This window comes from Pteropus medius, unplaced genomic scaffold, assembly GCF_902729225.1.
Source record: "Pteropus medius unplaced genomic scaffold, Ma_sr-lr_union100, whole genome shotgun sequence".
NCBI classification, from domain to species: Eukaryota; Metazoa; Chordata; class Mammalia; order Chiroptera; family Pteropodidae; genus Pteropus; species Pteropus medius.
In genome coordinates, this window is record NW_024355205.1 from 5,886,148 (window position 1) to 5,912,994 (window position 26,847).

Consider the following 26,847-nt stretch of genomic DNA (forward strand, 5'->3'; position numbering starts at 1 on the left):
AATGCTCAACAACATTAAAAATTAAGTAATAAACCACGGAACATTTACTGAACAGGATACTGTAGAACCGCTAAGGATGATGACTTCGGGAAAAAAGAATGTAAAAATAGCATATCTAGCATGACCAAACTATATTTTTAACAACTTTACTGAGGTATAACTATAACTATGTTCTTAGGGGGAAAAAAGGAAACAAATACATCAAAATACTGTGGAGCGACAGTAGGTAATTTTAGCATATTTCTTCTTCTTTATTATTTTTGGAGGTGTAACTATATGCCTTGTATAATGAAAAAAATTATAAACTTGGAAAATTAATCTTAGATTCATTAGATATTAGAAATACTAAATAAAATATATATTTTGGGGGGTATAAATTACTTTATTATTTTCCTCGAAATACAACTTATTTTCCTCGAAATACAACTTGTACCATGCGTTAGGCTAGGATGAAAAGTAGAATGGGTACAATTTAAAAGGAAATAATTTTTTAAAAAGGCTATACAACTTGAGTTAGGATAGAGATGAACTAACAGTTGTATCCTGCTACACAAAAGATTGATGAAGTACTTTATTTTTAGCTAACTACTTTTAATTCAGATCTGCATCTATCAGGAGCTGCTTTCTACCTTGTAAATCACAAGAAAACATAGCTGTGAGCTATCAAAGGTTTACAAACATTCACTGAAGTTTTGAGAAATTAAGATTTATTAGGTCTGATATCAGTCTAATTTACTATTTTGAATCACTAGTGTTTTGTAAACAGGAAGACATCTATTCAGTAAGACATATCTGCTCCTCTGGAAGGTACGGGTATTATCTCTGCTTCTGTCACCACCACAGATCTGTTTTTAAGAGCTGTCATAGCTGGGTGAAGCTGAAGAGCCAAGAATTAACACAATCTTATCTTTAATCACTATCTTATGCTTTTTGTCCCATTTTTATCTAAACATATCACCAGGAGTGGCTTATCTCTGATGATGGTTCTGAGTGTCCCTCAAATTACTCATGCTATATCTTGATTCTAGAAGTATCACCATCAGCTATTATATCAACTACTGGTTTGCATCATTGACTTCTGATGATCGTTCCTGTCACTTTACTCTCACATAAAAAAGACCACATTTTCAGCCACTGTGAGCTTTGAAATAAACACACACCTTAAAAAAGTGAGATAGCAATGACCTTGGATGTCAGAAATAATCAAACTTACTATGAGTCCATAAGAATGAGTCCATATTTACCTGCATCTTCAGGGGTTCTTATTTCAAACTCCAATAAATTTTCTTGTTTTTCTTCTATATCTTGTAGAATGGCACTGATGGTCTGATGCTATCAAGTAAGAATACTCAAAGCTTCATTACAAGAAGGTAGATTTTCTCTCTGATATGTATTATGTTCAAAATGTACTCATGCTTTGTTTAACCCTAACTGTATAAATGCTGCATATTCAAGGAAAAAAGTAAACTTAAATATATCTTGATTTTTGAAGCATATCTATTCCTGGAAAACAGAATGTAAGAGTAGCAACCACATAAAGAATAATTTTTCATTGACTTCTGTTAAAATTATAGATGTAGGAGGAAAAAAAACAACTCAGCACAAAAAATTTGAAGATAACATATGCAACGAGTTCACTTTAAGGCTTTATGACTATCACTGCCCTCTATGAAAATCTCACACATAATATTAGAAATATAAACCACTACTCAAAAACTCACAAAGGAGATTTGAGACTATGTCTTTATACCCTTGTCAGTACTAATCTTCCTGCCTGGAACACCTTCAATTTACTCTGCCCAGAACCCTCTCTTTCTTATGACATGGAATCACAGAGTGAACTCTCAAACCAGAGTGACTGGGTATAAATTCTGGCTCCAAGTCTTTCTAGCTGGGTGACTCCAGGAAGTTACGCTCCTCTCCTTGCCTGAATGAGTAACACATGTAAAAATGCTTAGGACAATGCCAGCACAAAGTAAGAACTCAATAAATATTGCTTATTGTTATATAAAACCCATCTCATAAATGGGTTTTATATAGTTAGCCTCTGACTAACCTAATTCGTACTAATTTATCTTTTCTCAGAATTACTTAAGAATTTCAGTGCTACAGATTTTAGAATTAATATATATATCTCATAAATTATATTTCTCCATCAAGATAATGAGATCTCGTAGGCAGGAGCATGGTTTTTACATTTGTATATGGTTTCCACACTGTTGGATATATAGTTGTTGCTCAATAGATGAAACTGATGGATCGGCTCAAATTATCTATCCTTTAATATATTCTCGATACACATTAATTTTTAAAATGTGTAGGTCCTCAAAGCCTTCTGAAGTATGTTGCTCTGAAATTTTACTTTGGTGCCCACAAGGATATGGAAAATTATCTATGGACTGGTTAAGAAAATTATCCAATTATGTGGAAAAGCAATCTCACTGCCATCATTTACAAAATAAATCAAAACTGTAAAATATAAATATGTAAAACAAACAATGAGATATATTTCTTTTTTACAAAGAATAACTATGCTTATGAAAGCAAACTAAAGGTCTGAATTTGTGCCCAGGCTAAGCCTCTACCTATACATGAGGATAAAGAAAACAATTGATGCTTTCTGTTTTGCCTTATATTGTGGATACACATAGTCTCAGCCACCATGGGCTATATCCTTCACTCCACACCAGCTCCACACTCCACTGTAGAGAGTCCAGCATAACTTCTCCTCCAAGACCCCTCTTTTTAGTCCTTCATTATTCTTGTTTATCTTTTAAAAAGATCCAAACCTAGGACATGTCTTTGGAACAAGCAGCTTTAGACAGTTTATATTCTGCTTACTATAAAACTTCTCTATAATTTTATTCCAGATTTGCTTTTTTTACTATGGCAGAATCATCTTTGATTCTGACACCTCTTTCACAGTTTTGTACAATACAGAGCAGTGGTGAAGAGCACAGGCTTTAGAGCCAGATTGCCTGGAATTTAATTCTAGCATTGTTACTTAATAGAAATGTAATTTTGGATTAAGTTACTTAACCTTTTACATTAGCTTTCTCGTCTGTAATTAGAAAGGTAATAACAGAACCTACCTAGAAGGATTATTATGAGGACTAAATGAGTTAACATAAAGTGCTTAGAGGAGAGCTTGCCATATGATAAGTACTCAGTGAATCCCAACTATTATTATCATTACTGCTTCTGTATGCATTTTATATGGTGATAGAGAAGGAAGCTACATGTTGTGATCTGAAGGCGGCACCAAACTAAAATCATCTCATTTGTATGTGGCCAGAGTCACCTCTCACTCCAATTTGGTTTGAAACTTCCAAAACTCTGAAACAATTTTACATTTACAAAAGACAAACCCTTAATGACTTTAAAGTCCTCATATTTCTTCTGAGTTTTTCTTTTTCTTTTTTGTAAAGTTGGTTTTCTTTAGACTCCTATATCTCCATTACATTTTCTCTGTGGTTTGGCATCTAAAATGATATACGTTATTCCTGAAGCAAATATCCATATAGTCAATAATAATAGAGCAGTTTTTCCACAATGTTCTAATCTTTACATGAAAATATACCTTAAAATACTTATGGTCAATATAGTGGGCTCAGCTGATATAGGACCCCAGTCTACGGCAAATACATAGAAACGCTGGACAAAATAAGCTTTAAACACACCCACACACATAGCTAAGAATGAAAATGAGAAGGAAATTTCCTGGTTCCAGAAATGAAGCTAGCAGTGGCCCATAGGGGATTTGGAACAAACACAGATATCGAGGGCTAGGTTTTTAAGGCCCACATGAGGAGGGGTAAGAGTGAAGTCCCTGAATAAAGCTAGTGGCCTAGAGTGGGTGCTCTTTAGGTTAAATAAGAATTAAAAAAACTCTACTTGTCACCTACCCAGGGCTTTAGGTAGAAAAGTAGAGATCCAAGCCTTTGTCATACATGTATATGAGAACTAAATTTATACAATGTGTGGTTTAGTGTGAACTTAAACGGAGAAATTAGCACAAAAAGTGGTGTACCACGGACAAACCTCTAGGGCCCCACTAGACGCAAATGTTAAACACAAAGCCTACGCACACCAAAATTCCTACAGTAAACAACCATTATTAAAATGAGATTACAATAAAAAATTACAAACCACACGAAGAATCATGTTATCACGAATAAGGGTCGAGTCTAAAATCTCTTTAAAAAAATTTGGATAAAAAATTTTTTTAATGCTATCAGTATTGTAAGATAAGAGCAGAAAAGTCTTTTTGTTTTCTTTTTAAACAAAAATTGGAGAAGGAAACAGAATTTCTAGAAATAAAAATCATAGTCATTAAAATTAAAGCCTCAATGTATAGGTTAAATAGACTAGAAATATTTGAGGAAATAATGAATTGGAACAGAGATCAAAGGAAATCATCCAGAATATCATATGGAGAGTTAAAGAGATGGAAAATATGAAAAACATTTTAGGAGATATGGAGATGGGTCTAACGGACATAAACAGAAGTTCCAAAAAAGGAGATTACTGAGAATGAGGAGAGGCAACATTCAAGGTATTAAAAGCTGAGAATTTCCAGAATACAAATTAGAAAAGTACCTTCATATCAAAGGAGGATGTCTAGTCCTGAGTAATTAATAAAAACACATCCACATTTAGATACAATCTAGTGAAACTGTAGAACATAAAAGACTAAAAGAAAAATTTAAAATACTGCAAGATTAAAAGACAAATTATCTACAAGGAAATGACAATTAAATCGACAGTGGACTTTTTATCTATTACAACAGATACCAGAAAACAATACAAAATATTTTCAAAGTCCTGAGGCAAATGCAATTTAGCTTGAATACCACTTAAAATATTTAAGATATAAATTAGAATGACTAATCATAATTTAGGTTCAATAAATGACATTTTCCCTCCTCCACACTGACTAACAGAAAGTATATTAAGAGAAGTCTAATCAATATATATACTCCTATTCAAAATAATATTTCATTGAGGATGCTACTTTGCTTAAGAAGTATCTAGTATACTTTCTGTTTTTATCAAACTAAAGATATACATCTTATCTATCTAAAGATATACATCTTACCAATTAATATGTATTTTATTGAGCAACTACTATGTTATTTTTGCAAAAACATATTTTTAAATGAGGGGCTTCTCGTATGGCAAACATTATCACTATAAACTATGTGGGATCCAGTTTGGATAAACCAGATTGCTTTCCTTTTCTCTGTCTGGGTTTCATGGTCTTTTTTACCTAGTATATATCCTAGATACTTTTAGGAAGTGGGTAAGTGAAGACACCTGTGACAGAGGCAGTATCTGTGGAACAAGAAGTAGCCAAAGAACCAAACCTAGTTGTAAAAGACAGCGGCTAATCTATAATTCTTAATCAATGCAGATAATTGAGAGTTAACCAGTATAACATACTTTCTTGGCTCATTCTGTTCAATTTTGCTATATTTTCTTATGACAGAAAACATTTTCAACTTGCACGTCCTTAAAATGGAAAGAGCGCTACCAATAACTAAAGTCTGGCTGGCCCAAAGAATGGCATTTTCTAGGATAAAGAACAAAGGATTTCAACTTCACTCACCACAGGAAGGCTTTCTCTTGTGTCATCTTGGTGTGAAAGAGAAGGCGAATCAACAGTTTTGCAGTCTTCACAAAAACACTTGTTATGTCTTTTGGGCTGGACAGCAGGGACTTTCACTTTAAAAAATAAAATTAGAAAATATAAAAAGAATGTGCAGAAACGTAGCTTTATTTTTTATCAATTATAATGATGACAGGAATAGGAAAGATAAATTAAGTCCACAATTATAATATCTTAATGTTGGTCAGCACCTCAGTCTTTATTATCAACTGACAAATTACAGCTAACATTTTCTGAATACTTATCACATGCTGGATATCAAATTCTTTGCATGAATCATCTATTTAATCTTCATATGAGCCCTGTGAGATAGGCAGTTCATTATAACCACTTTACAGAAGAGGAGAGTGAAGCTTAAAGGGATTCAGGAAGTTGCCCAATTGTCACATAGCTATTACTGAAACAAACTCTGACTTCAAAGTACATGCTCTTAATCACTACAACTATAATTCACTGTCTCTGTGAAGTTCTCTTGACCCTTCTCCCATTCTGGATTCCCTTTCCCTATGTAACTATTGTATCCTATGCCCCTCATCTCTTTGGGGTACGAAGGAAATATGTGCACAAGAAACAACAGACAAGTAGGAATAGATATAGCAATAGATATATAATAGAGTGCCTGCTAACTCCAAATGCAAGGCTTCTGTTAAGCTGAGCTGATATAAATCATGGGATCTAAACCTTCAATGTATCTGTGGAGAAGGGAGAGAAATGGCTGTGGTTCTAAGAAAGGACCTGACCCTATGGACTTACCATGTAGTAGCAGGCAATGAAAAGAAGAACCTTATACCAGTCTTGACCTTGACTTACATGTGATCTAGCTTATTAGTAAAATAGGACGCAATGATTATCTATATCAATAATATGATTCCTCCCTTGAAAATCAACAGTTGGTAAGGATAGTGGTAGGCTGAGGAAGAAATGTGTGACAGGGATTCTTTTCTCAACATTCTCTCTCATAGAGAGAGAGGGCAGATTATCTTCCTGGGTTTCTTCTATGAGTCAAGGCTCAAGCATGAGAAAAAAAAGAACAACTTCTTCTCCTTAACACTTAATAAATTGTGTTTAATCACTTGTTTTCTGTGGTCTCCCCACAAGACGAGAAATACCTTGTGGGCAAGTGCCAGGTTTGCACAGCAAGTACTCAACAAATGTATTTTCTAAATTAGTATTCACTAAATGCCTACTTCTTATAGATAATTCATTATATTATTTAAATGCAAACTACTGGTAAAAATAGTTCATAAAATTTTGCTAGCTGTACATGTCTTTAAAATATTCTTTTCACTATAACATTCATTATACACATGTATAATATATTTGCTTATCAAATTCATATTCTAGCATTAGAATATTAAAGTCTTTAAAAATGGGCATCGGTCCAACTTTTATATGAATCATTACCATTTCTGAAGTAATGAAATCTTAATTACAAAGACTTTTGTAGCATAATGTCAACCTTTTCCAGCCCTACTACAAGTAAACCAATGAGCATAGTTTCAGTTACACTCTATCTCTATCTCAGACCCAATGTTAGGGAGATCAAGGTTTGTTTAATGAATAATATGGGTTTCATTTCAACATGTAACTCCATTAAAATAGGATCATATGATCTATAAATTACAATAAGTTTGGAAATTCTACTTCTAAAAATAAATAATACTTTTCATGAGTTTAATAAACATACAAAACACATGTCCCCAGTTGTAAAACTATTTACACAACAAAGATGAAGATTTTATTTTTCTAAGTAGAGGTATAAAACAGCAAGCAATACTGACATACATACCAGTGACTACAGCATTACTCTCATCTCTATTATCAGCCTCAATAGCACCATAAGATTTTAGCAGCTCTTTCATTTTTTCATCATCTGCTTCATCTAAAGCAGTCTTCTGTTTTTGATTCTTTTGATTAGGGTTTGCTCCATGTTGTAGCAGAATCTCAGCTACCTAGAAGGTATTTTTCCAAAGTTATCTCTATAAACACTTTAGATCAATAATTTCTGCTTTCATTATAGGATACCACTACCGACCTTTAAAAGTTATCATAAAAAGTTTTCAAACTTTGGCCAAGGAAATTTTTATTAAACGTGATATGATAACTGTAAATGGATCCACTGATTTGGCCTGATTTATTTCCATTGGAGGACTACACATGATAACATAAAAGTACCAAATATGCTGCCTTCATTGCAGTAAAAGGCATAAGTAGACTATGGGCTGAGGGTTTTATTCTATCTCTTTAACAGAACCCTTTGTCCTTTCCCAAGCTGCTGGAAGATGGGGTGGAGAAGGGAGGAAGATTCACTTCAGGACTATATTATATTATAAATTGTATTATAAATTGCCATTAGACATAGTTGAATAAAGTTCTATTTGAACTACATTTCAGGTACTTGTTCAAAGAGGTTTTATGAGCTAGCTGGGAACCTAATGCTCATTCTAATAATATCTATGCAAATATATTACACATGCTAAATAACTGATTTATTCACAAAGGTTAAAGATAAAAGGAAACTTAGAAATAATCTACTCCAATCCCATTATTTTATAGAAGAGGAAACTGAGGTCAAAGAAATTGTGACATTTTAGGGGTAAAATAAGCTTCTAATATAAATAAAGCTTCTCTAAATAACTCAAAGTGTATATTAGAAGTCAGTTTATAACTGATCAAAGTTAAAGATGGTTACTAATTAGTTTATAAGTCAATTAGTAAAAAACAGCCAGTGATTCCATTTACAGGAGGCAAGCAAGAGTCTCAAACCAATGAAATATTTTCTAATTAGGAAAAGATGGTCAGGATTTTGTTAAAATAGAGATATACTATCTGCTAGGAGCTTTCCTCTTTCTGCTTATGCCCAGAGACTGAAATGCAGAGATATTTAGGAGCAAATGGGCCTTTGCTTACTAGCTCTTGGCAAAGGCTCACTCTGGCTCTTCACAGGAGTATACATTGGGAGCCCAGCCACGGGGGTAGGGGAGGATTTAGCGGGGTGGAGGATGGGAGTGGGATGTGGGTAAGGTACACAGAGCAGTGGGGGTGCCCATGAGTCAGTCAGGGAGAACCACAGAACAGGCATCTCCAGAGACTTGTAGGGGAGTTTCCTGATGGAGTCAGGAAAATTGTTACTGGAAAATTGTTTTGATCCTTTGGAGTCATGTTTCCTTGATTTTTTATGTTCCTTGAAGTCTCGCATTGCCATGTTCACATTTGAATAAGTAGTCGCCTACTCTAATCTTTACTAACCTGCTTTGGGTGAGAGATATCTTCATCTGTCAATCCATCTAGGAATTCTGAGGCTTTCTCAGATCTTTTCTATGGATGTGCTTGATCCACACTTCTTATTCCTTCTTGGAAGGGAAATTCTTAAGATCATATGCCTTCTCTTAATCCCACAAAGCCAGGCCAGGTGTTGGCAGCCTCTTGTTTGTTTTTCCTAGAGTAATTCCTAAAAATCCTGTCCTGCAGTTATACTGGTGTTCTATGCTTGCTTACTAGCTCTTGGCAAAGGCTCACTCTGGCTCTTCACAGGAGTATACATTGGGAGCCCAGCCACGGGGGTAGGGGAGGATTTAGCGGGGTGGAGGATGGGAGTGGGATGTGGGTAAGGTACACAGAGCAGTGGGGGTGCCCATGAGTCAGTTAGGGAGAACCATAGAACAGGCATCTCCAGAGACTTGTAGGGGAGTTTCCTGATGGAGTCAGCTAGTCAGTGAGTAGGGAGAACAATGAAGCAGTTAGTAGCATCCTTGAGAATTCTAAGCCTTTGCTGCTGTATTTCCAGCCTCTCCCAGCTCTGCAGGTTGCCTTAATTATCTGGGCGAGGCAAGAAAGAAATAGGCCTCTTGGGCAGCATCCTGTTCAACTAAGGAAGTCAAGTGCTCACACACTCTCACTTTCCCCTACAGGAGAAATCGCAGACCATGGGAGCCAGGGGTGTCTCTCCTGGCACTAAGCCATATTGCCTTGGGGAAAGAATGACATGGGCAAAGTGAAACTGCTACTCTCTTCAATGTGTCTATTCTTAGATTTTTTTTTTTCCTCCAAACAGTCTGCTGGAACTTCTCTACTGGACTCCTGGACTTTCACAAGGTACCCCTATCTCCCAAATCGATGTTCTGTGGGCGTGGGGGGATAATGGTAGAGAACTGTTCTGCCATTTTGCTGACATCACTGTCCTGTACCTTTTTTTTCTAACATAAGCATTTAAGGTTTAAAACTTCCATCTAAGTTCTGCTTTATACTGCATCCCAAAATTTTGATATATTGTTACTTTAATTCAGTTCAAAATATTTTCTAATTTCCCCTGTGATTTCTTTTATGACCCATGGGTTATTTAGAAGTATGTAGTTTAATTTCTAAGTATTTGAAGACTTTCCAGATATTTTTCATTTACTGATTAGTAACTTCATTCCACTTTGGTTAGAGAACTCAGTTGGCATGATTCCAATTCTCTTAAAGTTACTGAAACTTGTTTTATGGCCCAGCATATGGCCATGTTAGTGAATGTTCTGTGAGCACTTAAAAAGAACATGTATTCTGCCACCGTTGTTAGAATCTCCAATTAATGTCAAATAGATCAATTTGGTTGATAATGTTGTTATAGCTTTCTATATCTCGGGTGTTTTATTTATTTATTTGTTTTTTTGTTTGTTTATTTATTTATTTATTTATTTATTATTTTTTAGGCAAGGCAACCCTTGGTTGACCTCACAGATTGCAAAGACCTTGTCAGTTTACAATTTCTTATTTTTTTATTTTTTTTATTTTTTTACGCCTACAGCACCTAGTCTTCCTAGGTGGTCTACTAACCAGGTCCTACCCTGCTTAGCTTCCAAGATCAGACGGAATCGGGCTTGTTCAGGGTAGCATGGCTGTAGACTTGGGTGTGTGTTTTTAAATAGTTTTTTTTTTTTTATCATTTTCTTTTATCGTTTCCTCTCACTCTCCTTTTCTTTATCTTTTTGTTCTCTACATTTTACAGGGTAGAATACATGAACATCTTGAAAAATAACCTAACACAGAAATTAAAATTTAAAAAGAAATGAAAAGATGAAAAAGGAAATAGGGTGCATGTAGTCAAGCAAGAATAAAAAATTCTACCTAAGAATTAAATTTATATGGTGTAACAGAACTGATACTGATTAGGTATATAATACAACATGTTTACCTCTCTTGCTCTCTTTTTAATCTTTCTGGTTTATCTATCAAACTCTTATCTCAAGATAAAGATATAGTGACAAAAGAGAAAAAGTGAGTCAAAAAGAAAATGAGCCAATGATAGAACTGTCACACAGAAAGAAAGCTAATGAAAACATGAGGGAAGATGTTAACAATAAATCCATGTTAAGAGAATTAAAATATCATTAAAAATACCATCATCTCCTTTTCAAATAGAACATTTTTCCTTAGAATAGAAGCAATAGATATAAGGAAGGCTACTCTAAAGGCAAACTTTGTCTAAATCACCACTTAGGCGAAGAAACATAAGTGATCCTCTAGATCAAGCAATAGCAAACTGTAACCCACAGCCAAAACCAGTCTGCTGCCTGATTTTGTAAATAAAGTTTTATTAGAACAGCTTCGCCACTCATTTACATATTGTCTATGGCTGCTTTTGCACTATAACAGCAGTCGATTAGTTACAACAGAGACTGTGTGGTCCAGAAAACCTAAACTGTTTATTATCTAGCCCTGCTCAAGACCAGAGTGCTATCTAGCAGAATTCTCTCTGATGATAGAAGTGTTCTAATCTGCAAAGTTCAATATGGTAGCTACTTGCCACATGTAGCTATTGAGTACTTGAAATATAGCTAATGCAACTGAAATACTAAATTTTTAAATGTAATTAATTTTAAGTAATTGAAATAGCCACATGTGGCTAGCAGCTACAGTGTAGGATGGCATAGCTTTAGATCAAAGATATAATCTCTTTCTCAAGCAGCAGAACTAGTCCTAGAATTCAAGTTTTCCAATATCAAGCTTAATGTTTTACCCACTAAATCAAGGACTCCTTCTGCTACTTTCTGTGGTTTATTTTCAGCTCTTGGCATTTATTTCTACAGAGGGCCCTCTATATCTGAGTAATCATTTTCTCCATTCCTTGAAATTATCAAATTGCTATGAGGGAAGATAGAGTCTTCGAAATAGGAAAATTCTTACTCAAGAACATCTAAAAATTTGACCTAATCAAACATCCCTCCCTGCTCATTAACATGGAGTCTTTCTCAACCATTAAATCGAAATCTCTTGATTCTTGGTCAGTTTACCACTGGTAATTGATGTTGAAATAGCCAAGAATAAAATGGAAAAACACTACAAACTGATTACAAAGTCATAGTGCACAGATGTAGGACTTCTTGAAGTCATATATTGAAATAATATTGGAGAAATGCTTGAAGCACCAGTGAAGCCACTGATGAGCAAGAAACTGACAGGGAAAACTAAAACTGTTAACCACCCCTCCCAAAAAACCAAAATGATTTGACTATGAAAGGATTAATAGAAGACCTAGGGAAAACTTATAATGCTTCTCAAATTTTTGGAAAAAAGACCTCCCTCGAGGTCGTGGTGCAAAAAAAAACCCCTCTGAGATAAAAGATGTCCTATATACTGTCATACAACTGTCAGAAAAATTAGGCCAAAAAAAAACACGTTTTATTCAGTCTTTTGCTGTCCTAGAAATTAGTGTATGTTTCAATTAGAACCTAAACATAATACTGTTTAGGAAAGAGTTAACATAGCAGGCTTGATTGCTAAACAGAAAGGCTCCTTGCAAGGTTAGCCTTTAGCTGGAATCTGTGCACTTGGGTGGCAAATAGTATCCTATGCTGATATAAAACTTTCCTTAATTGATAAGGACGGTTCACTGTGTTTAAAATGTCCACCCAAGCAATGTGGTTTGTGCTTCTGGGAGTCTGGAATCTGGTATGTGCTAGACAGAGATGGTGCCTACATGACTAACCCCCAACATAAATTTGGGGCATTGAGTTTGTAATGAGCTTCCCTGGATGGAAATATTGCATTTATGTTGCTACATTTTCATTGCTGGTGGAAGGTAACCTCTGTGTGACCTCTCATGAAGAAGAGAGCATAATAAAGTTTTCACAACGACACTTCCAGACTCCAAAGATGTCTTTTTGTCTGATGACCAATTGTATAACCTTAATACATTGCTGTAATAAATCTTAGCCATGAGTGCAATATGCTGAGATTTTTAAGTTCTTTTAAGAAATTTACAAATGTAAGGGTAGTATTGGGGGCCCCCTTATTTTCTTAGATTTATATTGCATTTTTTGGGATACTGTCCAAAAATCTGATTTTCTCATTATAAAATGTTCACCCTTATTCAAGGGGTTTCACTTTAAGTGGTCTTTTTCTTATACAAATAACCAGTAGTTCATCACTTTAATGATTATTCCTGTTTGCTTTCTCCATTTTGGGATCACATAACCTTGAGATTTTGTCTATTCTTTCTTAATTTAAATAATGTAAAAGCTAAAGAGCTTCTTTGGTCAAAAGAAGCCACCTTGGACTTTAGCCTAACCATCTGATATTATTCTTAAACATTAGTTTACATCTTTTATCTCTGAAAATAATTAATTCAATAATACTATTCCTTCACATGACTACATTTAGGCTGAAAATAGTGGGTATATACTTTCATAAAATTAAATAAAAATCACCAGGCTCTTAAAATATATATAAATAGGTGTTAGTGAGAGAGCCAAGAAATTTTTTACATGAGCCCTCGTTTTATATAGTTGTTGGTGGTTTCCTTAACTATTTTTTAAAACCAATAATTATACCTGAAATCCATATTGCCCACTGATAAGAGTTTTCTCCTAAGGTTTGTCAAACAAAAACATGACTTTAAAAATCTGAAGAATTTTAAAGTCTAGATTTGAAATTCAGTGTTAATGAAATTTGACTCTAGTAATTTTCTAATGGTATGTTTATTCTCTTATGGTATGGTAATTCTCTTATGGTATGTTTACCACACTGCCTGATTAAGAAAAACAAAGGAGAAAAATAAACAACGAACCCCCAAGAAACAATAAACTTGTGTTTTTACCCATTTCTTTGAAACCTCAAACCCACTGGGAAATTCTGAGTTAAAAAAATCTAGCTGTCACATTATCACTTTAATTACCCTTTTATGCACAATAGTAAATCATTTAAGACAATTAAAAATGGAATGTATTAGATTTATAGCCTGTGCTTACTCTGAGCCCTTCTATTTTATTCTGACTTACATGAATTATGTAATGAAGAGACAATGGAAAAATGATTCGTTAGGAAATATATTGATTTTCCAATTTATACACAATATCTTTGTTTGTAATTCTAAGCATTTTAAAAATCATTTGTTTTAAGGAATCGCTTTAGTTCTCAGTTCAAAATATCTTCATTTTCTTCATTTATTTTTCTAAGAAAAAGTAACAGGAACCAAAACTGATGGGTACTGTACCTTTAAATGATTGTTTGCAACAGCATCATGTAAAGGCAGAATTCCATCCAGATTTTCACAATTAACATTAGCACCAGCTTTTAACAACTCTACAATTATATCCTTAGATCCTTCACTAGATGCCTTATGCAGTGGTGTCCAACCTAAAAAAGGAGAAAGAAAAAAACAAGATAAGCTGCTGCTTAGAAATCAACATTCGTATAATATATTCATTATTAAGTTTATTTGCACTAATGGAATATCTATGTTGATTCAAATGTATATACTAAGTATTGGTTAAGAAATAATACTGACATACAACTATGGTCTTAAAATGTGTAAGTTTCATTTTTTAAAACAGATCAATCTCATCGAAACTACTGGTCTATACAAATTCCAAAACAGAGCACTCACAGAGCGTAAAATATAATGGGACCAGAGTAAACACTAACCACGTCAATTTGTTTCAACTAAGATTAAAATAGAGTAAGATCATATCTGACTTTCCTATTTGTATCTTTGCATTGTCACATTTCTCTTTAAAATGACATTTGATTCTTCAATCAAGCTTTGAGTTTTTCCCTCTAGGATTCCTTACACAAGATTCTTTTATGCTGAGCAAAATGTTAGAAGATCAATTGAAAATGGGAGATTTAAAATAAAAAGGGAGGGGAGACAAAAGGAACAGTAGAAAGAGAGGAGGAAAGGGAAGAACAGACAAGAAGATGGGAGAAATTTTCATTCTCTCCAAAGTCAGGGAATGGTATTAAGGCCTCTAAGGAAAAAAACCTAAATAAAGTTTTCCTTAATCCCCATTCTGTAGACTCTCCCGGAATGCTTCCAAATGCATGTTAAAAACTGTTTTGAAGGTTATTTTAGCAATTAGTGGGAACTAAGATAAATCTTACTATTCAACTAATATATTATTTAAAAAAAGACTGTTCCAAGTTAACAGCCAGGTTCAAAATGGGGTTATGTGTGAAATGTGTATTTAGTGAGTTCAAATTATAAGGGCAAAATTAAAAGAATCCAAACCTGCATTATCTTTCAAATTCACATCTGCTCCAGATTCTATTAGAGCTTTCACCAGAGACAAATTTCCTCTTCTGGCAGCCAAATGAAGCTGGCTTTCCCCTCTGGCATTCCTCTTACTGATCCCAGCTGTTTTCTTTTCTGTAAGATTGCCAAGCAAAACCGAGGTGTTAATTATTATAAAGGAGCTTAGAAAATACATATCAACTTCCTCAAAATATCCTAGGTAGGTCTACTACACAGAAACATATCAATTAATATTACCATTACTGTTTTAAAATATAACTTGTGAAGAAATTATAGGGTTTTAAGTACATTACTTCAAATTCATTCTAGTAGTTGCTCACTCTTATATGCTTGATTAAAATAAACTTGCTTCAGTTCTATATGCATTTAACTCTCAGTAGTCCTCTAGCAATGGATAAATTTCTTCTTAACACAAATTGTGATTTTATAAAAATTCTCTTTCTACAGCTCTTCTCTATCTTGATGGGTGTGTTTCTGATCACATAAGATGTCAAGTACTATGTCCTATTGGTTTATCTTTCTTTCATAAAAAATGCAGTATAATATCATTATCTAAAGATTCTTTTTTTATCTTTTCCTTACAAGTTAGATTTAAGTTGGAGCTAAAAACAATGAACTGGTCTGTGTTTTTTTCCCTATTTTCTCCCAAAACCATGCTAAAATGACAGTAAAAAAATTTTTAAAAATATATCAAGAAAACAGAAGAGGAAACAATATAAAGGACAAAAATGTCAACATATTTGGGGAACTGGAATGTCACTGATGGAGAAGAGTTAACTGACTTGGCAGAGTGAGTCATGCTCCAACTCAAGTGCCTGCAAAAGGATTTGCAGCATAAGGGAGCCAATCTGAACCCAGGCATCCAGCACTTGAGAGAAACAGGTACCATGAAAGACAGCATGTTTGAACAGGGCTGGAAATAGGGAGACTGACTAAAAAAAAACATATATATAAAAGTTGAAACTCCAAGTTGCCTTTCTCACCCCCAAACTGCCTGGCATCCATTTCATTAACCCCAGTTCCCGATCCCCAAGCCAGGAACCTCGAGGTTTATTTTCTGTAGAAACTGCATCAGAGAAGTTCAGACTAAGATACAAGGCAAAGTAGAGAAGTAGGGTGATGAAACAGAAAAGAATATTCATTAAACCAGTAGTTCTCAAAGTGAGTCCCAGATCAGCAATATCAGTATAACCTGGGAAACTTGTTAGAAATGCAGATTCTTCAGCCCACCCTAAGCCTACTTTGGATGGCAGACTTTAAGATGGCTACTAATGATCCTTACCTCCTGGTATTTATAGTCTTGCATATTCCCCTCCTCTTGAAAAATTTGCTTTTAACCAACAGAATACCTCAACATCGAGCGTATTTCCTTGATTAGGTTACAAAAGATAACATTTTCTGTATTGTTGGTAGACTTGCTCTATTGCCTTTGGCTTGCATATTTTGATGAAGCAAGTGGCCACCTTAAAAGAGCCCATGCAGCATAAAACTGAGGATAACCACAGGATGGCCACAACCCCCAAGGAACTGAATTCTGCCATAATTACATGAGCTTGAAAGTGGATTCTTCCCTAGTTGAGCCTTCAGATGAGGCCAACACCTTGACTGTAGCCTGTGAAAGATCCCGAGCAGAGAACCAGGCTAATCCATTACCTGACCTACAGAAACTGTAAGGTAATAAAGGTGTGCTGTTTGAAACTACTAAGTTTGTGATAATTTGTTATACATTAATAAATAACTAATATATCTACTGCATCAGGACTCCTAAGGGTAGAGTCCAGCAACCTGTGCTTTAATGGACTTTCCAGGTAATTTAGACACAAGATAAGGTTTGAGAAATGCTGCATTAAACCATGAGACACTTACCCTGCCCTATTTCCTAAATGCCAGCAACCAGGCATATAACTTCAGGGCAAGAGATAAAAAGATTAGAGAATTACTAACAGATGGATTCTTTGGTTATAATGACTTACAGGGAAGACTGACAGCCTCACCTCTATCTTCCATTCACGTCCAAACAAAAACATATTGCTCTTTAGAAATTCTTTATTGAAAAAGTAAAAACATATTATAGATTATATATTTCAGATTATATGTAATATGTATTTCATATTATATATAGAATATATTTTTTAAATGATAAAATATCTAAGATGGTAGGCTTGCAGACTATAAGTTTGAATTGAAAAATCTCTCCCAATAATTGTTATTGTGGATTGTACAAATTTTCTCACTTTGTTCCTAGTGTGTTTATAGCAAAGAACGTAGGCATGTGATAAACATTTAAGGGTAAAAATTGAAAAACCGCTCAATGTTACTGTCATCATAAGTTTCTACAGTATTTAACTGAAATTTGAAACAAAATCTGGCAGAAACTAGAAAAGGAACAAATGGGATTAACACTAAAATTCTTTATAAAGTCGACTATAAAAGCTGAGTAATTCTTAATAGCATTACACTTTATATTTAATAAAGATTTAATTATTCATTAAGAAAGTATAATGCTGTTAAGAAATACTCAGCTGTCTGTTCCTTTGTATATGACCTGTTTTTTCTTCTCTAGAAGTTTTCAGGATCTTCTTTGTTCTGAATATCACAGTGAGATGTCTTGTTTATTGTAGTGGACACTTTCTGAGACTTTTCAGTATGGAAACTTCTGCCCTTCATTTCTTGAATTATTTCTTTGGTGATTTCCTATTTTCACTGTTCTCTCTGGATATCCCAGAGTAATCTTCTAATTTTCTTATCTTTGTCTTATTTTCCAGTTTTCTCTATTTTTATTCTTTATAGGAGAGTTGGAAAACTTCACTTTCCAACCCTGTTATAGATGTTTACATTTAAAAAAAATTGTTAGTGTATTTTTAACACCTAAGAGCTCTCTGTATTGTTCTCTGTTCTTTCTTTTCTATGCCTTTTTTTATTTTTTACATTTTAGATATATCTTGATTCTTGAATTATTTGTTTCTTCTGGGTTCCTTTGGTCTGTTTAGATTAATTTGATGTCTCTTATATTGTTTTTTTCTACAAATACTTGTTGATTTTGGGCTATCTGTTCATTTTCGGCTAAAAGAGAGAGAAATTAAAGTGCTGACTGGAAATCTTGGAGAATAAGGGGAGCCAACAAAGCTGAGGACTTGGTTTAATCACCTTTGGGTGATCAAGAGGTACGCTGGCCTTTGTGTTAGTTAATTACCAGATGTCAGTATTTGGAATTCTCTCCTCTTGGGCAGTTCAATGTATTTATTAGTTTAATCAATATTTATTTAGGTACTGTGCTCTAAAAAAAAAAATAAGATGAAACAGAAATTCATTATCTCATAGTTCTGGAGACCAGAGGTCTAAATCCAAGATGTTGGCAGGGCTGCACTTCCTCTGGAAACTCTAAGGAAGAATCCATTCTTGACTCTACCAACTTCTGATGGGTATCAGCATTCCTTGACTTCCTTGGCTTTTGGCTACATTGCCTCTCTGCCTCCATCTTCACATCGTCCTCTCTCCTGTGTGTCTCAAATCTCCCTCTGTTTTAATTTTTACGAGAATAGTTCTCATTAGATTCAGGGCCCATCTGAATATTCCAGGATGATCTCGTCTCAAGATCCTTAACTTAATTACATCTGCAAAGCTTTTTTCTAAACAATGTAATATTCACAATTTTATATAAGATAATATCACAGGTTCCAGGGCTTAGGACAAGTACATATGTTTTGGGGGGCCACCATTCAACCCACTGCAGGAGGTAGATAGAAGAAAGGCTTCAATTTACATGAAAGGAAGACAATGGGAGAAGATTTACAGAGAATGTCTAATTCAATGCCCTTCCTACCTCTTACTAGACAGTAGATAAATCCACTTTTCAGTGCTTAATATTTAACTCAAAGTGGTCCAGCCCATTGTTCACCACAGAACTAGCTCCAAGAATTATATCAAAGGACAGTTAGCTTGTCCATATTGCCAAACACATACAATTCATTCATATGACACAAAGAAATGAGTGGCTATGCTTCTTTAATTTCCCTTATGTTAAAAGGGCGCAGTGAAAGTATCTAAGAGATTTGACAGAGTTCACCTCTGATGTCCTCACTCAATATTCTTGCTGTCTCTGCTGTTTATTTTATCTCCTCTAATGTACAAATTAGAAGTCATAGGCAAAAGTATGACAAGAATATATTTGAAGACTAAAATTCTCAAGTGATGCTTTATAGTAAAACATCTGAAAAACACAGATGAAATAAAAACTTAGTGAATGACTATAAAAATAAATGGTAAATATGAAAGTTTAGAAATTCTCTAGAGTAGAGTAGATAGCTGGGCTTGATCATGTAAATGTTACCTATACAAGTTTAGGAATACAAACCTTTGCTGCAGGCAGCTTTCAAGAAATTTTGTCTTTTCCTGAAGTTCTGAACTTTTTTGTGTTCTTGGATGTTAGTAGATATGCAAATTTCTGAATCTGTTTTTTCTTTTTCCTCCTCACAATTTATTATAATGTTTTCATCTCCATTGATATTATTAGCTAATTCCTCATCTGAAAAACAAACATTTTGCAATATTAGTGTGGTAGGACTCCATACTGTTCCAAGTTTCTGTTCCTAGCAGAACTGTTTGGTTTTTTTTAAGGGATGGAATTCTTTAAAATGTTTTTATATAATAAATTAGTTTGCTACATGCAACTCTGATGGGAATACAGTGAATTGTTGAAATAAATGGAACTAACAATTTCCTGCGGTGAAATTGTTAGGTTTCATGATACTAAGAGAAGTTTATACTACAAATAAACCTTAAAAATTGATAGAAATATTGTTTATTAACTTCTGTGAATATCAATTTCGCAACCAACTTTGATAATAATGGTTTGACTCTCAAAGTAAATACTATTACTTAACTAATTAACAGCATCTCAAAATTATGGCCCACATGTCCTCATTCTTGTCAGTTTGGGTAGAGACAGTAAAATTCAGTTGGAAATTTCTATAAAATAACTAAATCTATAGGAAATGTGTAAATCACGCACTACTACTAATACCTGGTTGGTGAGAAATTTCCTTCTCTTCTCTTTGATTAAGTTGTGAGATGCTGATCAGTCCTTTATTCACATTGTCAGTAGGATGAAAATCTATATTATGTATGATTCCACCATTTGGAAGGCTTTGTCTCCTTTTTTCAACTTCAGTTGTTTTTATTACTTGAGAATGAACAACTGTGGATAAAGGCCCATTTGAAGATCTTGGTTTTTGGCCTTTGTCAGTTGTTTTTATTACTTGAGAATGAACAACTGTGGATAAAGGCCCATTTGAAGATCTTGGTTTTTGGCCTTTCCTATTAGTGCCTTCATTCTTATTCACCTTTTCCACAATATGTGTATCTGTTTGATTCATTAAAGGAGTTGGTGTTTTGGGGCTACAATCCAGAGGCCTTTTGAATTGTTCCATATGACTAATCAACTCTGGAACTTCATGTGTTGAAATTGTCCTTGTACAAGCCAGAGAAGTATGATCAGGATTCCCATGTAGGTGATCAAAAGAAGTGTCATACATGCATTGTTCATAATTTGCAACATGTGGTTCAGAAACTGCTCTATTATCTGAATTAGAAAAATTAACAGCTTCTTGTTGTGGAAGTATGCTTAGGCTGCCTGCTTTTAACTCATCTTCCTGTGAAAAATGGTCTTCAGAAGGTAAAAACTGTTGAAAATCCATTTCTTCTCTATTTGGTAAATTTTCTTTATAATTATAGTGGCTTTTGCAACCTGTAGAACATATTATCTTTTTAGATGTAACAGTCTTCTCAGAGGTACAGCAATCACCATGATTATCATCATTAAAAGTTTCCCACTTACTAAAGCTCTCTTTTTCACCAGAGTTACTGTTTTCATGAGATTTACAAAGACTAATATACTGTTGTTCTTGGTGAGTATTAGGCTGCTGATCTGTAGTAATAACTGGTAGCTCGATTTCTTTATATAAAGAAAGTCCTGAGAAAGAAGCAGCTTTGGCTTGATCAATGGGTTCCAATTCCAAGAATTTTATTTCTTGATTATCTGATAAATCCAGGCTCTTAGTATGCTTCTCTCTGGGAACTGAATAAGCCTCAATATTGTTACTGAATCCATTTTTCAGGCCTGACAGAGCTGGGCTACAAGGTTTACGTGACTCTTCTGGAAGGTCATCAAGGGTTTGGAGAATATGTTGCTGAGGAATAATCCATCTGTTTATTCTTCTGGAAGAAGAGATGGCTATTGTCTTTCTTGGATTGCTTTCTTGGATTGCATTATCCACTTGAGTACTTTTATGTTGTGTGTTTCTTCTTCCTTTGTATTTAGACATATTTGTGCTGGGAATTTTGACATTATGGAGATTGTCCTTTCTGAATCCTGTAGAGTATATCTGATTAAGAACTGATTGCTGATGCTTGGATTTACCAGATTTCGTGTTTCTGAAATCCCTTTGGTAATGTTCATATACATCTTCTTTCTTTATAAACAAACTCTCTTTGCTTCCTTTATCAATTTTTATATGTTCTGGATTCTGTCTGTTGGAATTTTCATCACAAATAAATCCAATGCAATTTTTAGAAGTGAATTTTCGTTTCTATAGAAACAAAATATATAGTTAGCTTTATTTTCAGCTGTAGCCTTACACTCCATTCTGGACTATTCATAAATCAAACTATTATTCCAATCAATTTTATAATTTGATCTAACCATAGGGCATGCTGGGATATATACAACTTGATACTTCAGAAAAGTAGACAAATAGAAGAAAAGCAAATGTAAGAGACTCAGACTCAGTATGTGTACTAATCTTTATTTTCTGTTATATATTTGAATTTTTTGCCACTATATCAATCTTATGAAATATAATAAAAAATTTAATCTACTTAATTTTCATAGGTTATTGAAATAATCAAGATAAAAATTTCCTTACTTTATAAGAATGCTTTAGAAACACTCTTCTCTCCCAATTGTTATATAGATAGAGCTAGAATTAAAGTTTTTTCCTCTGGTATCTGTGAGAGACTATAGACAGGGCAGCAGAAGAAGGGATTTAAAAACAAGAAAACATGTATGTTCCCAAACTGATCTGTATGGAAGGATCATTCTGGGCTGCTGAAATTAAAACAGGGACACTGCTTCCTCTCACTCACCACAACCCAAGCACCAGATGAAGAGTTACTGCCCATCCTGTGAAGTTTAAGGGATGGCTAGACACCTCTGACGCTTGTACTGTGTTCAGACTGGGGGAAATGTGACATGGTTGATAAACCACATGCCTCTATGAAGAGGAGGAAAAAGGAAATGTCTAACAATACATTAGTGTTCTCAGATATGCTACATTTACTCAACCGCTTCCCAAATTAACAGTCCAGAACCTTCTGATTCTCATGTAATTATTCCAAAGTGTCTTAAAAGTAAGATGAAGTCACTGTTCCTGATGCATGCTTCAGCAGTCTTTTCTCTTTGATGATGTACAAAATAACCAGTGACTACATTCTGTTAATATGTTTATTGCTAAACAGAGATATACCTTGTGCTGGTGTGCATCCTCTATGTCTAGTGGGTCATTGCTATTCTTTTGAGCTGTAAACAAAAAAAGAAAATAAAAAAGATAGCCTCCAGTGGTCAGACTCCAGACTTCTAAAACCCGTAAGTCCAAGAACCAAGTGGAATAAGTGAAATTATGCAAATATGTTCTATTAAAATTGGCACATTCCTATAATTTTCACACTTATTGGAAACTAAATACTATCTCAAGAGAGCTGAAAACATTTCTGTGGGAAAAGCAAAACAAACCCCCCAAAATTATACTAAAGATAAGCAGTGAACTCAGCATTTTTATATTCCCCACAGATATACCCAGAAAGCTACTTTTAAAAGGCAAAAAAATTATTTCATAATCAATTAAATTATCATTTCCTAATATGTTTGCTTAATGAAGTTCAGTCTGTCCCTCTATTTTCCAGTGAGATTGGGCTATTGGAAAGAAGTCTTTTGCTCTATAGAACTATTTATTTATCTATCTATCTATCTATCTATCTATCTATCTATCTATCTATCTATTTATTTAAATTTAAAGATCTAATTTGCTTTACTAAGCAATTCATGACTTGAGATGCATCCCACATAGCAACTAAGAGGGTATGCTCCCAGGGGTTGTACAAAATAGAAGCTTTTACAGGAAGAAAAGTGGGGCAAACAAGTATTAACAAAAGAAAAAAATTATTTGGGGGCCGTGACATTTTGAGGAGCACAGGAAAGAGAAGGAAAAGTGTAATTATCATGCAGATTCCCTCTTCTTTCTCTGGGGGACAGAGGGGTCCAGGTGACAAGATTACCTTACTGATGCCTGACCAGAAAATTCCAGACTAGTTGATTAAAATTATATTTTGGGAGAGAGTAAAGAACTATTTATTAATTGCTTCTTGGTGGCCTTAATTATCAATGAAGTTATCTCTTTATTATAAAAGTAGGGTGTTTTGATCCAGGTGTTAGTCCTTAGTTAATGACATTCAAACAATTGCCTCTTGGGAAAAGTTTTATTAAAATATAGTTTTAAAAAAGTGAATGAAGCACATTCACATCTATTGAACAGAAAGAATTTGTTTTGTTTTCAAAAGACTGACACATTACTTATTCAACAAATATTTACTCAATGCTTACTATATACATGGCACTTTAGTATCCATTACTAGACAAAACAAAGATCCTTTCCTTCATGGGACTTAGATTCTGGTGGCAGAAGACCAAAAATAAAAAATAAGCAAATTGTCCAATGTGTAAGAAGGTGTTAAGTGCTACTGGGAAAGGATAAAGAGCAGGGTAAGAGGTATTGGAGTGTGGTGGTTCTAAAAAATATGTTCATAAAATTTTTGATACTCTTCAAGAGGTAGAGCTTAATTGTGCTCACCGCTCCCCTGTGGGTCAGACTTAGTGACTCATTTCTAACAAATAGAATATGGCAGAAGTGACTGTATATCGATTCGAAGATTAGGTAATAAGAAGCCTGTGGCTTTTGTCTTGGGTGCATGCTCTTTCTCTTGGATCACTTGCTTTGAGTCAGCTGCCACGTTGTCACTAGCCCTATAAAAATGCTCATGTGTAAAGTAATTGAAACCATCATTTGACAACCAGTGAGGAACTGAGGCCTGACGATAATCATGTGAATGAGCTTGAAAGTGGATTCTCCTTCCCTAGTGAGCCTTGAGATGACAGCAACCCTCAGTGATAGCTTGATGGCAACCTGTGAGAGACCTGGATACAGAACCACTCAAATGAATTGCTCCCGGATTTCTAACTCTGAAACTGCGAGAGATAATAAATGTTTATTGTTTTAAAATGCTAAGTTTGGGGGTAATTGTTATATAGTAATAAAAAACTAATACAGTGAGGGTAGAAAGGAGGCTGGTTGCAATATTAAATAGGGTGGTCTAGGCCCACTGAGAAGATGACACATTTGAACTAAGACTTGAAGGAGATGGGGGAAGTGTATCTGAGGAACAGCAAGGAGGCCACTGTGACTGAAGTCAAGTGACAGAGGTAGAGAGTAGTAAAAGGGGTTCACTGGTAGAGTGGCAAGCTGACGTAGGGGCTGGTAGGCCGTTGTAAGGATATTGGTATTTCTTCTAGATTAAATGGAGAACCACTGCAGGGTTTTGAGCAGAGGAATGCAGTGATGCATAATTAAGTTGGTGATACTAGCACATGTAGGGTTTTAAAAAACTGAGAGGAAATAAAAGCTCCTTTCTTGCTTCCATATTCTCTTAGAAACCATGCCTGTTAGGGTGGCTCCTGGAAAATATTTTTCTTACCAAAAAAAGTCTAACAGATATATTAGGAGAATATATAGGATATGCCATGTATTTAAATTATTCTTATATAATCCTTTTATTGACAACTGAAGATCGAGTTTTTCTGTAGTTCAATTTAATTGTGTAATGGATGAGAGGTCAAAAGTATAGCCCTAAGAAAAGGTTTTTAGAGAATGGAAATGAACAATCTTGGCCATATTCACTGAAAAAGATACAGCCAAATATAATTTACATCACATCATATTATTCAGCCAAAGGATTACAGGGCGAGGGGACCCAGAACTTTATTAAAGTTTTCTTAACTGTTTGCAGTGTACAACCTGGGGGAAAGTACATTTGCTATTACTTTTCTTTGTTCTTTTAGAGTCCTTCAATTATGTGCATTTGCAAATAAGTCAGTGTACTTTACTAAAGGAATAGAGCAAGGACACCACTGGGTGGGTTTTCTTTCTTTCTTTCTTATGAGAAAAAAAACTTATGAGGAAAATAAATTTAATTTCTATAATTCTAAATTCAATTTCTGTAACTTTCTACAGACATGATGAACAGATATAACAGGGCAGGATAATCTTACCTGAAACAAGATGTTTTTGATGTTTATGAACATATCTCTCAAGAAGACGCTTCATACATGCATCTTTGGCCTCATCCAAAGCACACTTTCCATTGTCACTTCTAAATAATGGATCGGCTCCATTCAAAAGAAGTAACTCTGCCACCTGGAGGAATATTGTGTGAGACAACCCAGACAAAAGGTATATTATTGCAAATGCGTGCTAGCATACAACTGTAAACAATATCCAATATTTCTTTCAACAATACAGAGTTTGGGTTTACCTATAACATCTTGCCCAATAAAAACAATTCAATGTAAGTGCTACTGAATCATAATTTGATATACATATCTCTTCTCTTACCAAAAAAAAAAAGGAAGAAAGGAAGAAAAAAAGAAAGAAAAAGGAAGGAAAGAAGGAAGGAAGGAAGTTGTGTTGCTGCTGCTCTGCCTCAGATTCTCAGGGAGAAACCGGACAATCTTTAATCTGTTACCACTCCTCAAGCAACCTTTATGAAGCTCTCTCTATCCCCTTACCCACTGCTGCCTTAGAGAAAAATAACCTCTCCGGAGCTTCTTTCACTTACATATTTTATCATAGTGCCCAATATACTCTAGATTACACTTATTTCTTATATATCTGTCTCTCCTGTACTCTAAGTTTTTTGAGAGTAGGACTGTTTTCTTTTAAAATCAATTTATTATTTTTGAATAGGAAATAAATGAATATAATTCAAAATACAAAAGGCTCACCAAAGTATATGATAAAAAATGTTTCCCTCCTCTATCCCTGTCCTCTATTTTTTCCTAAGTCAGCTCTGGTTACAGTTTCTTCTGAGTTTTTCCAAAATTAGTCTAGTCCAACATTTATCTATGTATGTATACATACATATGAATATATAGTTTTTCTTACACAAGTGGTCATATACTATATACATTCCTCTGTATCTTGACCTCTCCACCCCCAACCTCCAACAATAGACCTTGGAGATTATTCCATACCAGTATAGACTGAACTTCCTCATTCTTTTTAGCAGCAGAGTAACAGTTTACTATTGAATGTATTATCTGAATGTACTATATGTACTATAATTTATTTAATCAGTACTCTATTGACATGTTTAAGCTGCTTCCAAGTTTTTGCTACAGAATTATGTCTTAATCATCTTTGTGGTCCCAGTACCTATTATAGTGTCTGGCACAGAGTAAATGTTCAATAAATGTTGTTTAATAAAAGAATGAATGTAGACCAGGGAGGATGTGGGGAGTAGGCTTTAAGTAACATTACACTAAAAGAAAGCTAAATTTCCA

The 26,847-nt window shown here is 34.4% G+C and overlaps 1 protein-coding gene across 15 annotated transcripts in view; it reads right to left on the reverse strand.

Annotated features, from left to right (window-relative positions):
* ANKRD31 (ankyrin repeat domain 31) overlaps positions 1-26,847 on the reverse strand; it is a 141,328-nt gene that overhangs the window by 25,190 nt on the left and 89,291 nt on the right. For 13 of the 15 annotated variants that reach the window (XM_039857303.1, XM_039857295.1, XM_039857302.1 and 10 more), the window contains 10 exons: positions 25,558-25,702; positions 22,703-22,755; positions 20,495-21,766; positions 20,200-20,431; positions 19,534-19,704; positions 15,156-15,293; positions 14,142-14,284; positions 7,458-7,620; positions 5,609-5,724; positions 1,245-1,332 (listed from right to left, as the gene is read on the reverse strand). In XM_039857303.1, coding sequence (XP_039713237.1) covers positions 1,245-1,332; positions 5,609-5,724; positions 7,458-7,620; positions 14,142-14,284; positions 15,156-15,293; positions 19,534-19,704; positions 20,200-20,431; positions 20,495-21,766; positions 22,703-22,755; positions 25,558-25,702 — 2,521 coding nt within the window. Of the gene's footprint in view, positions 1-1,244; positions 1,333-5,608; positions 5,725-7,457; positions 7,621-14,141; positions 14,285-15,155; positions 15,294-19,533; positions 19,705-20,199; positions 21,767-22,702; positions 22,756-25,557; positions 25,703-26,847 lie in introns of all 15 variants that reach the window. The other 2 variants (XM_039857305.1, XM_039857289.1) reach the window with 2 other exon arrangements.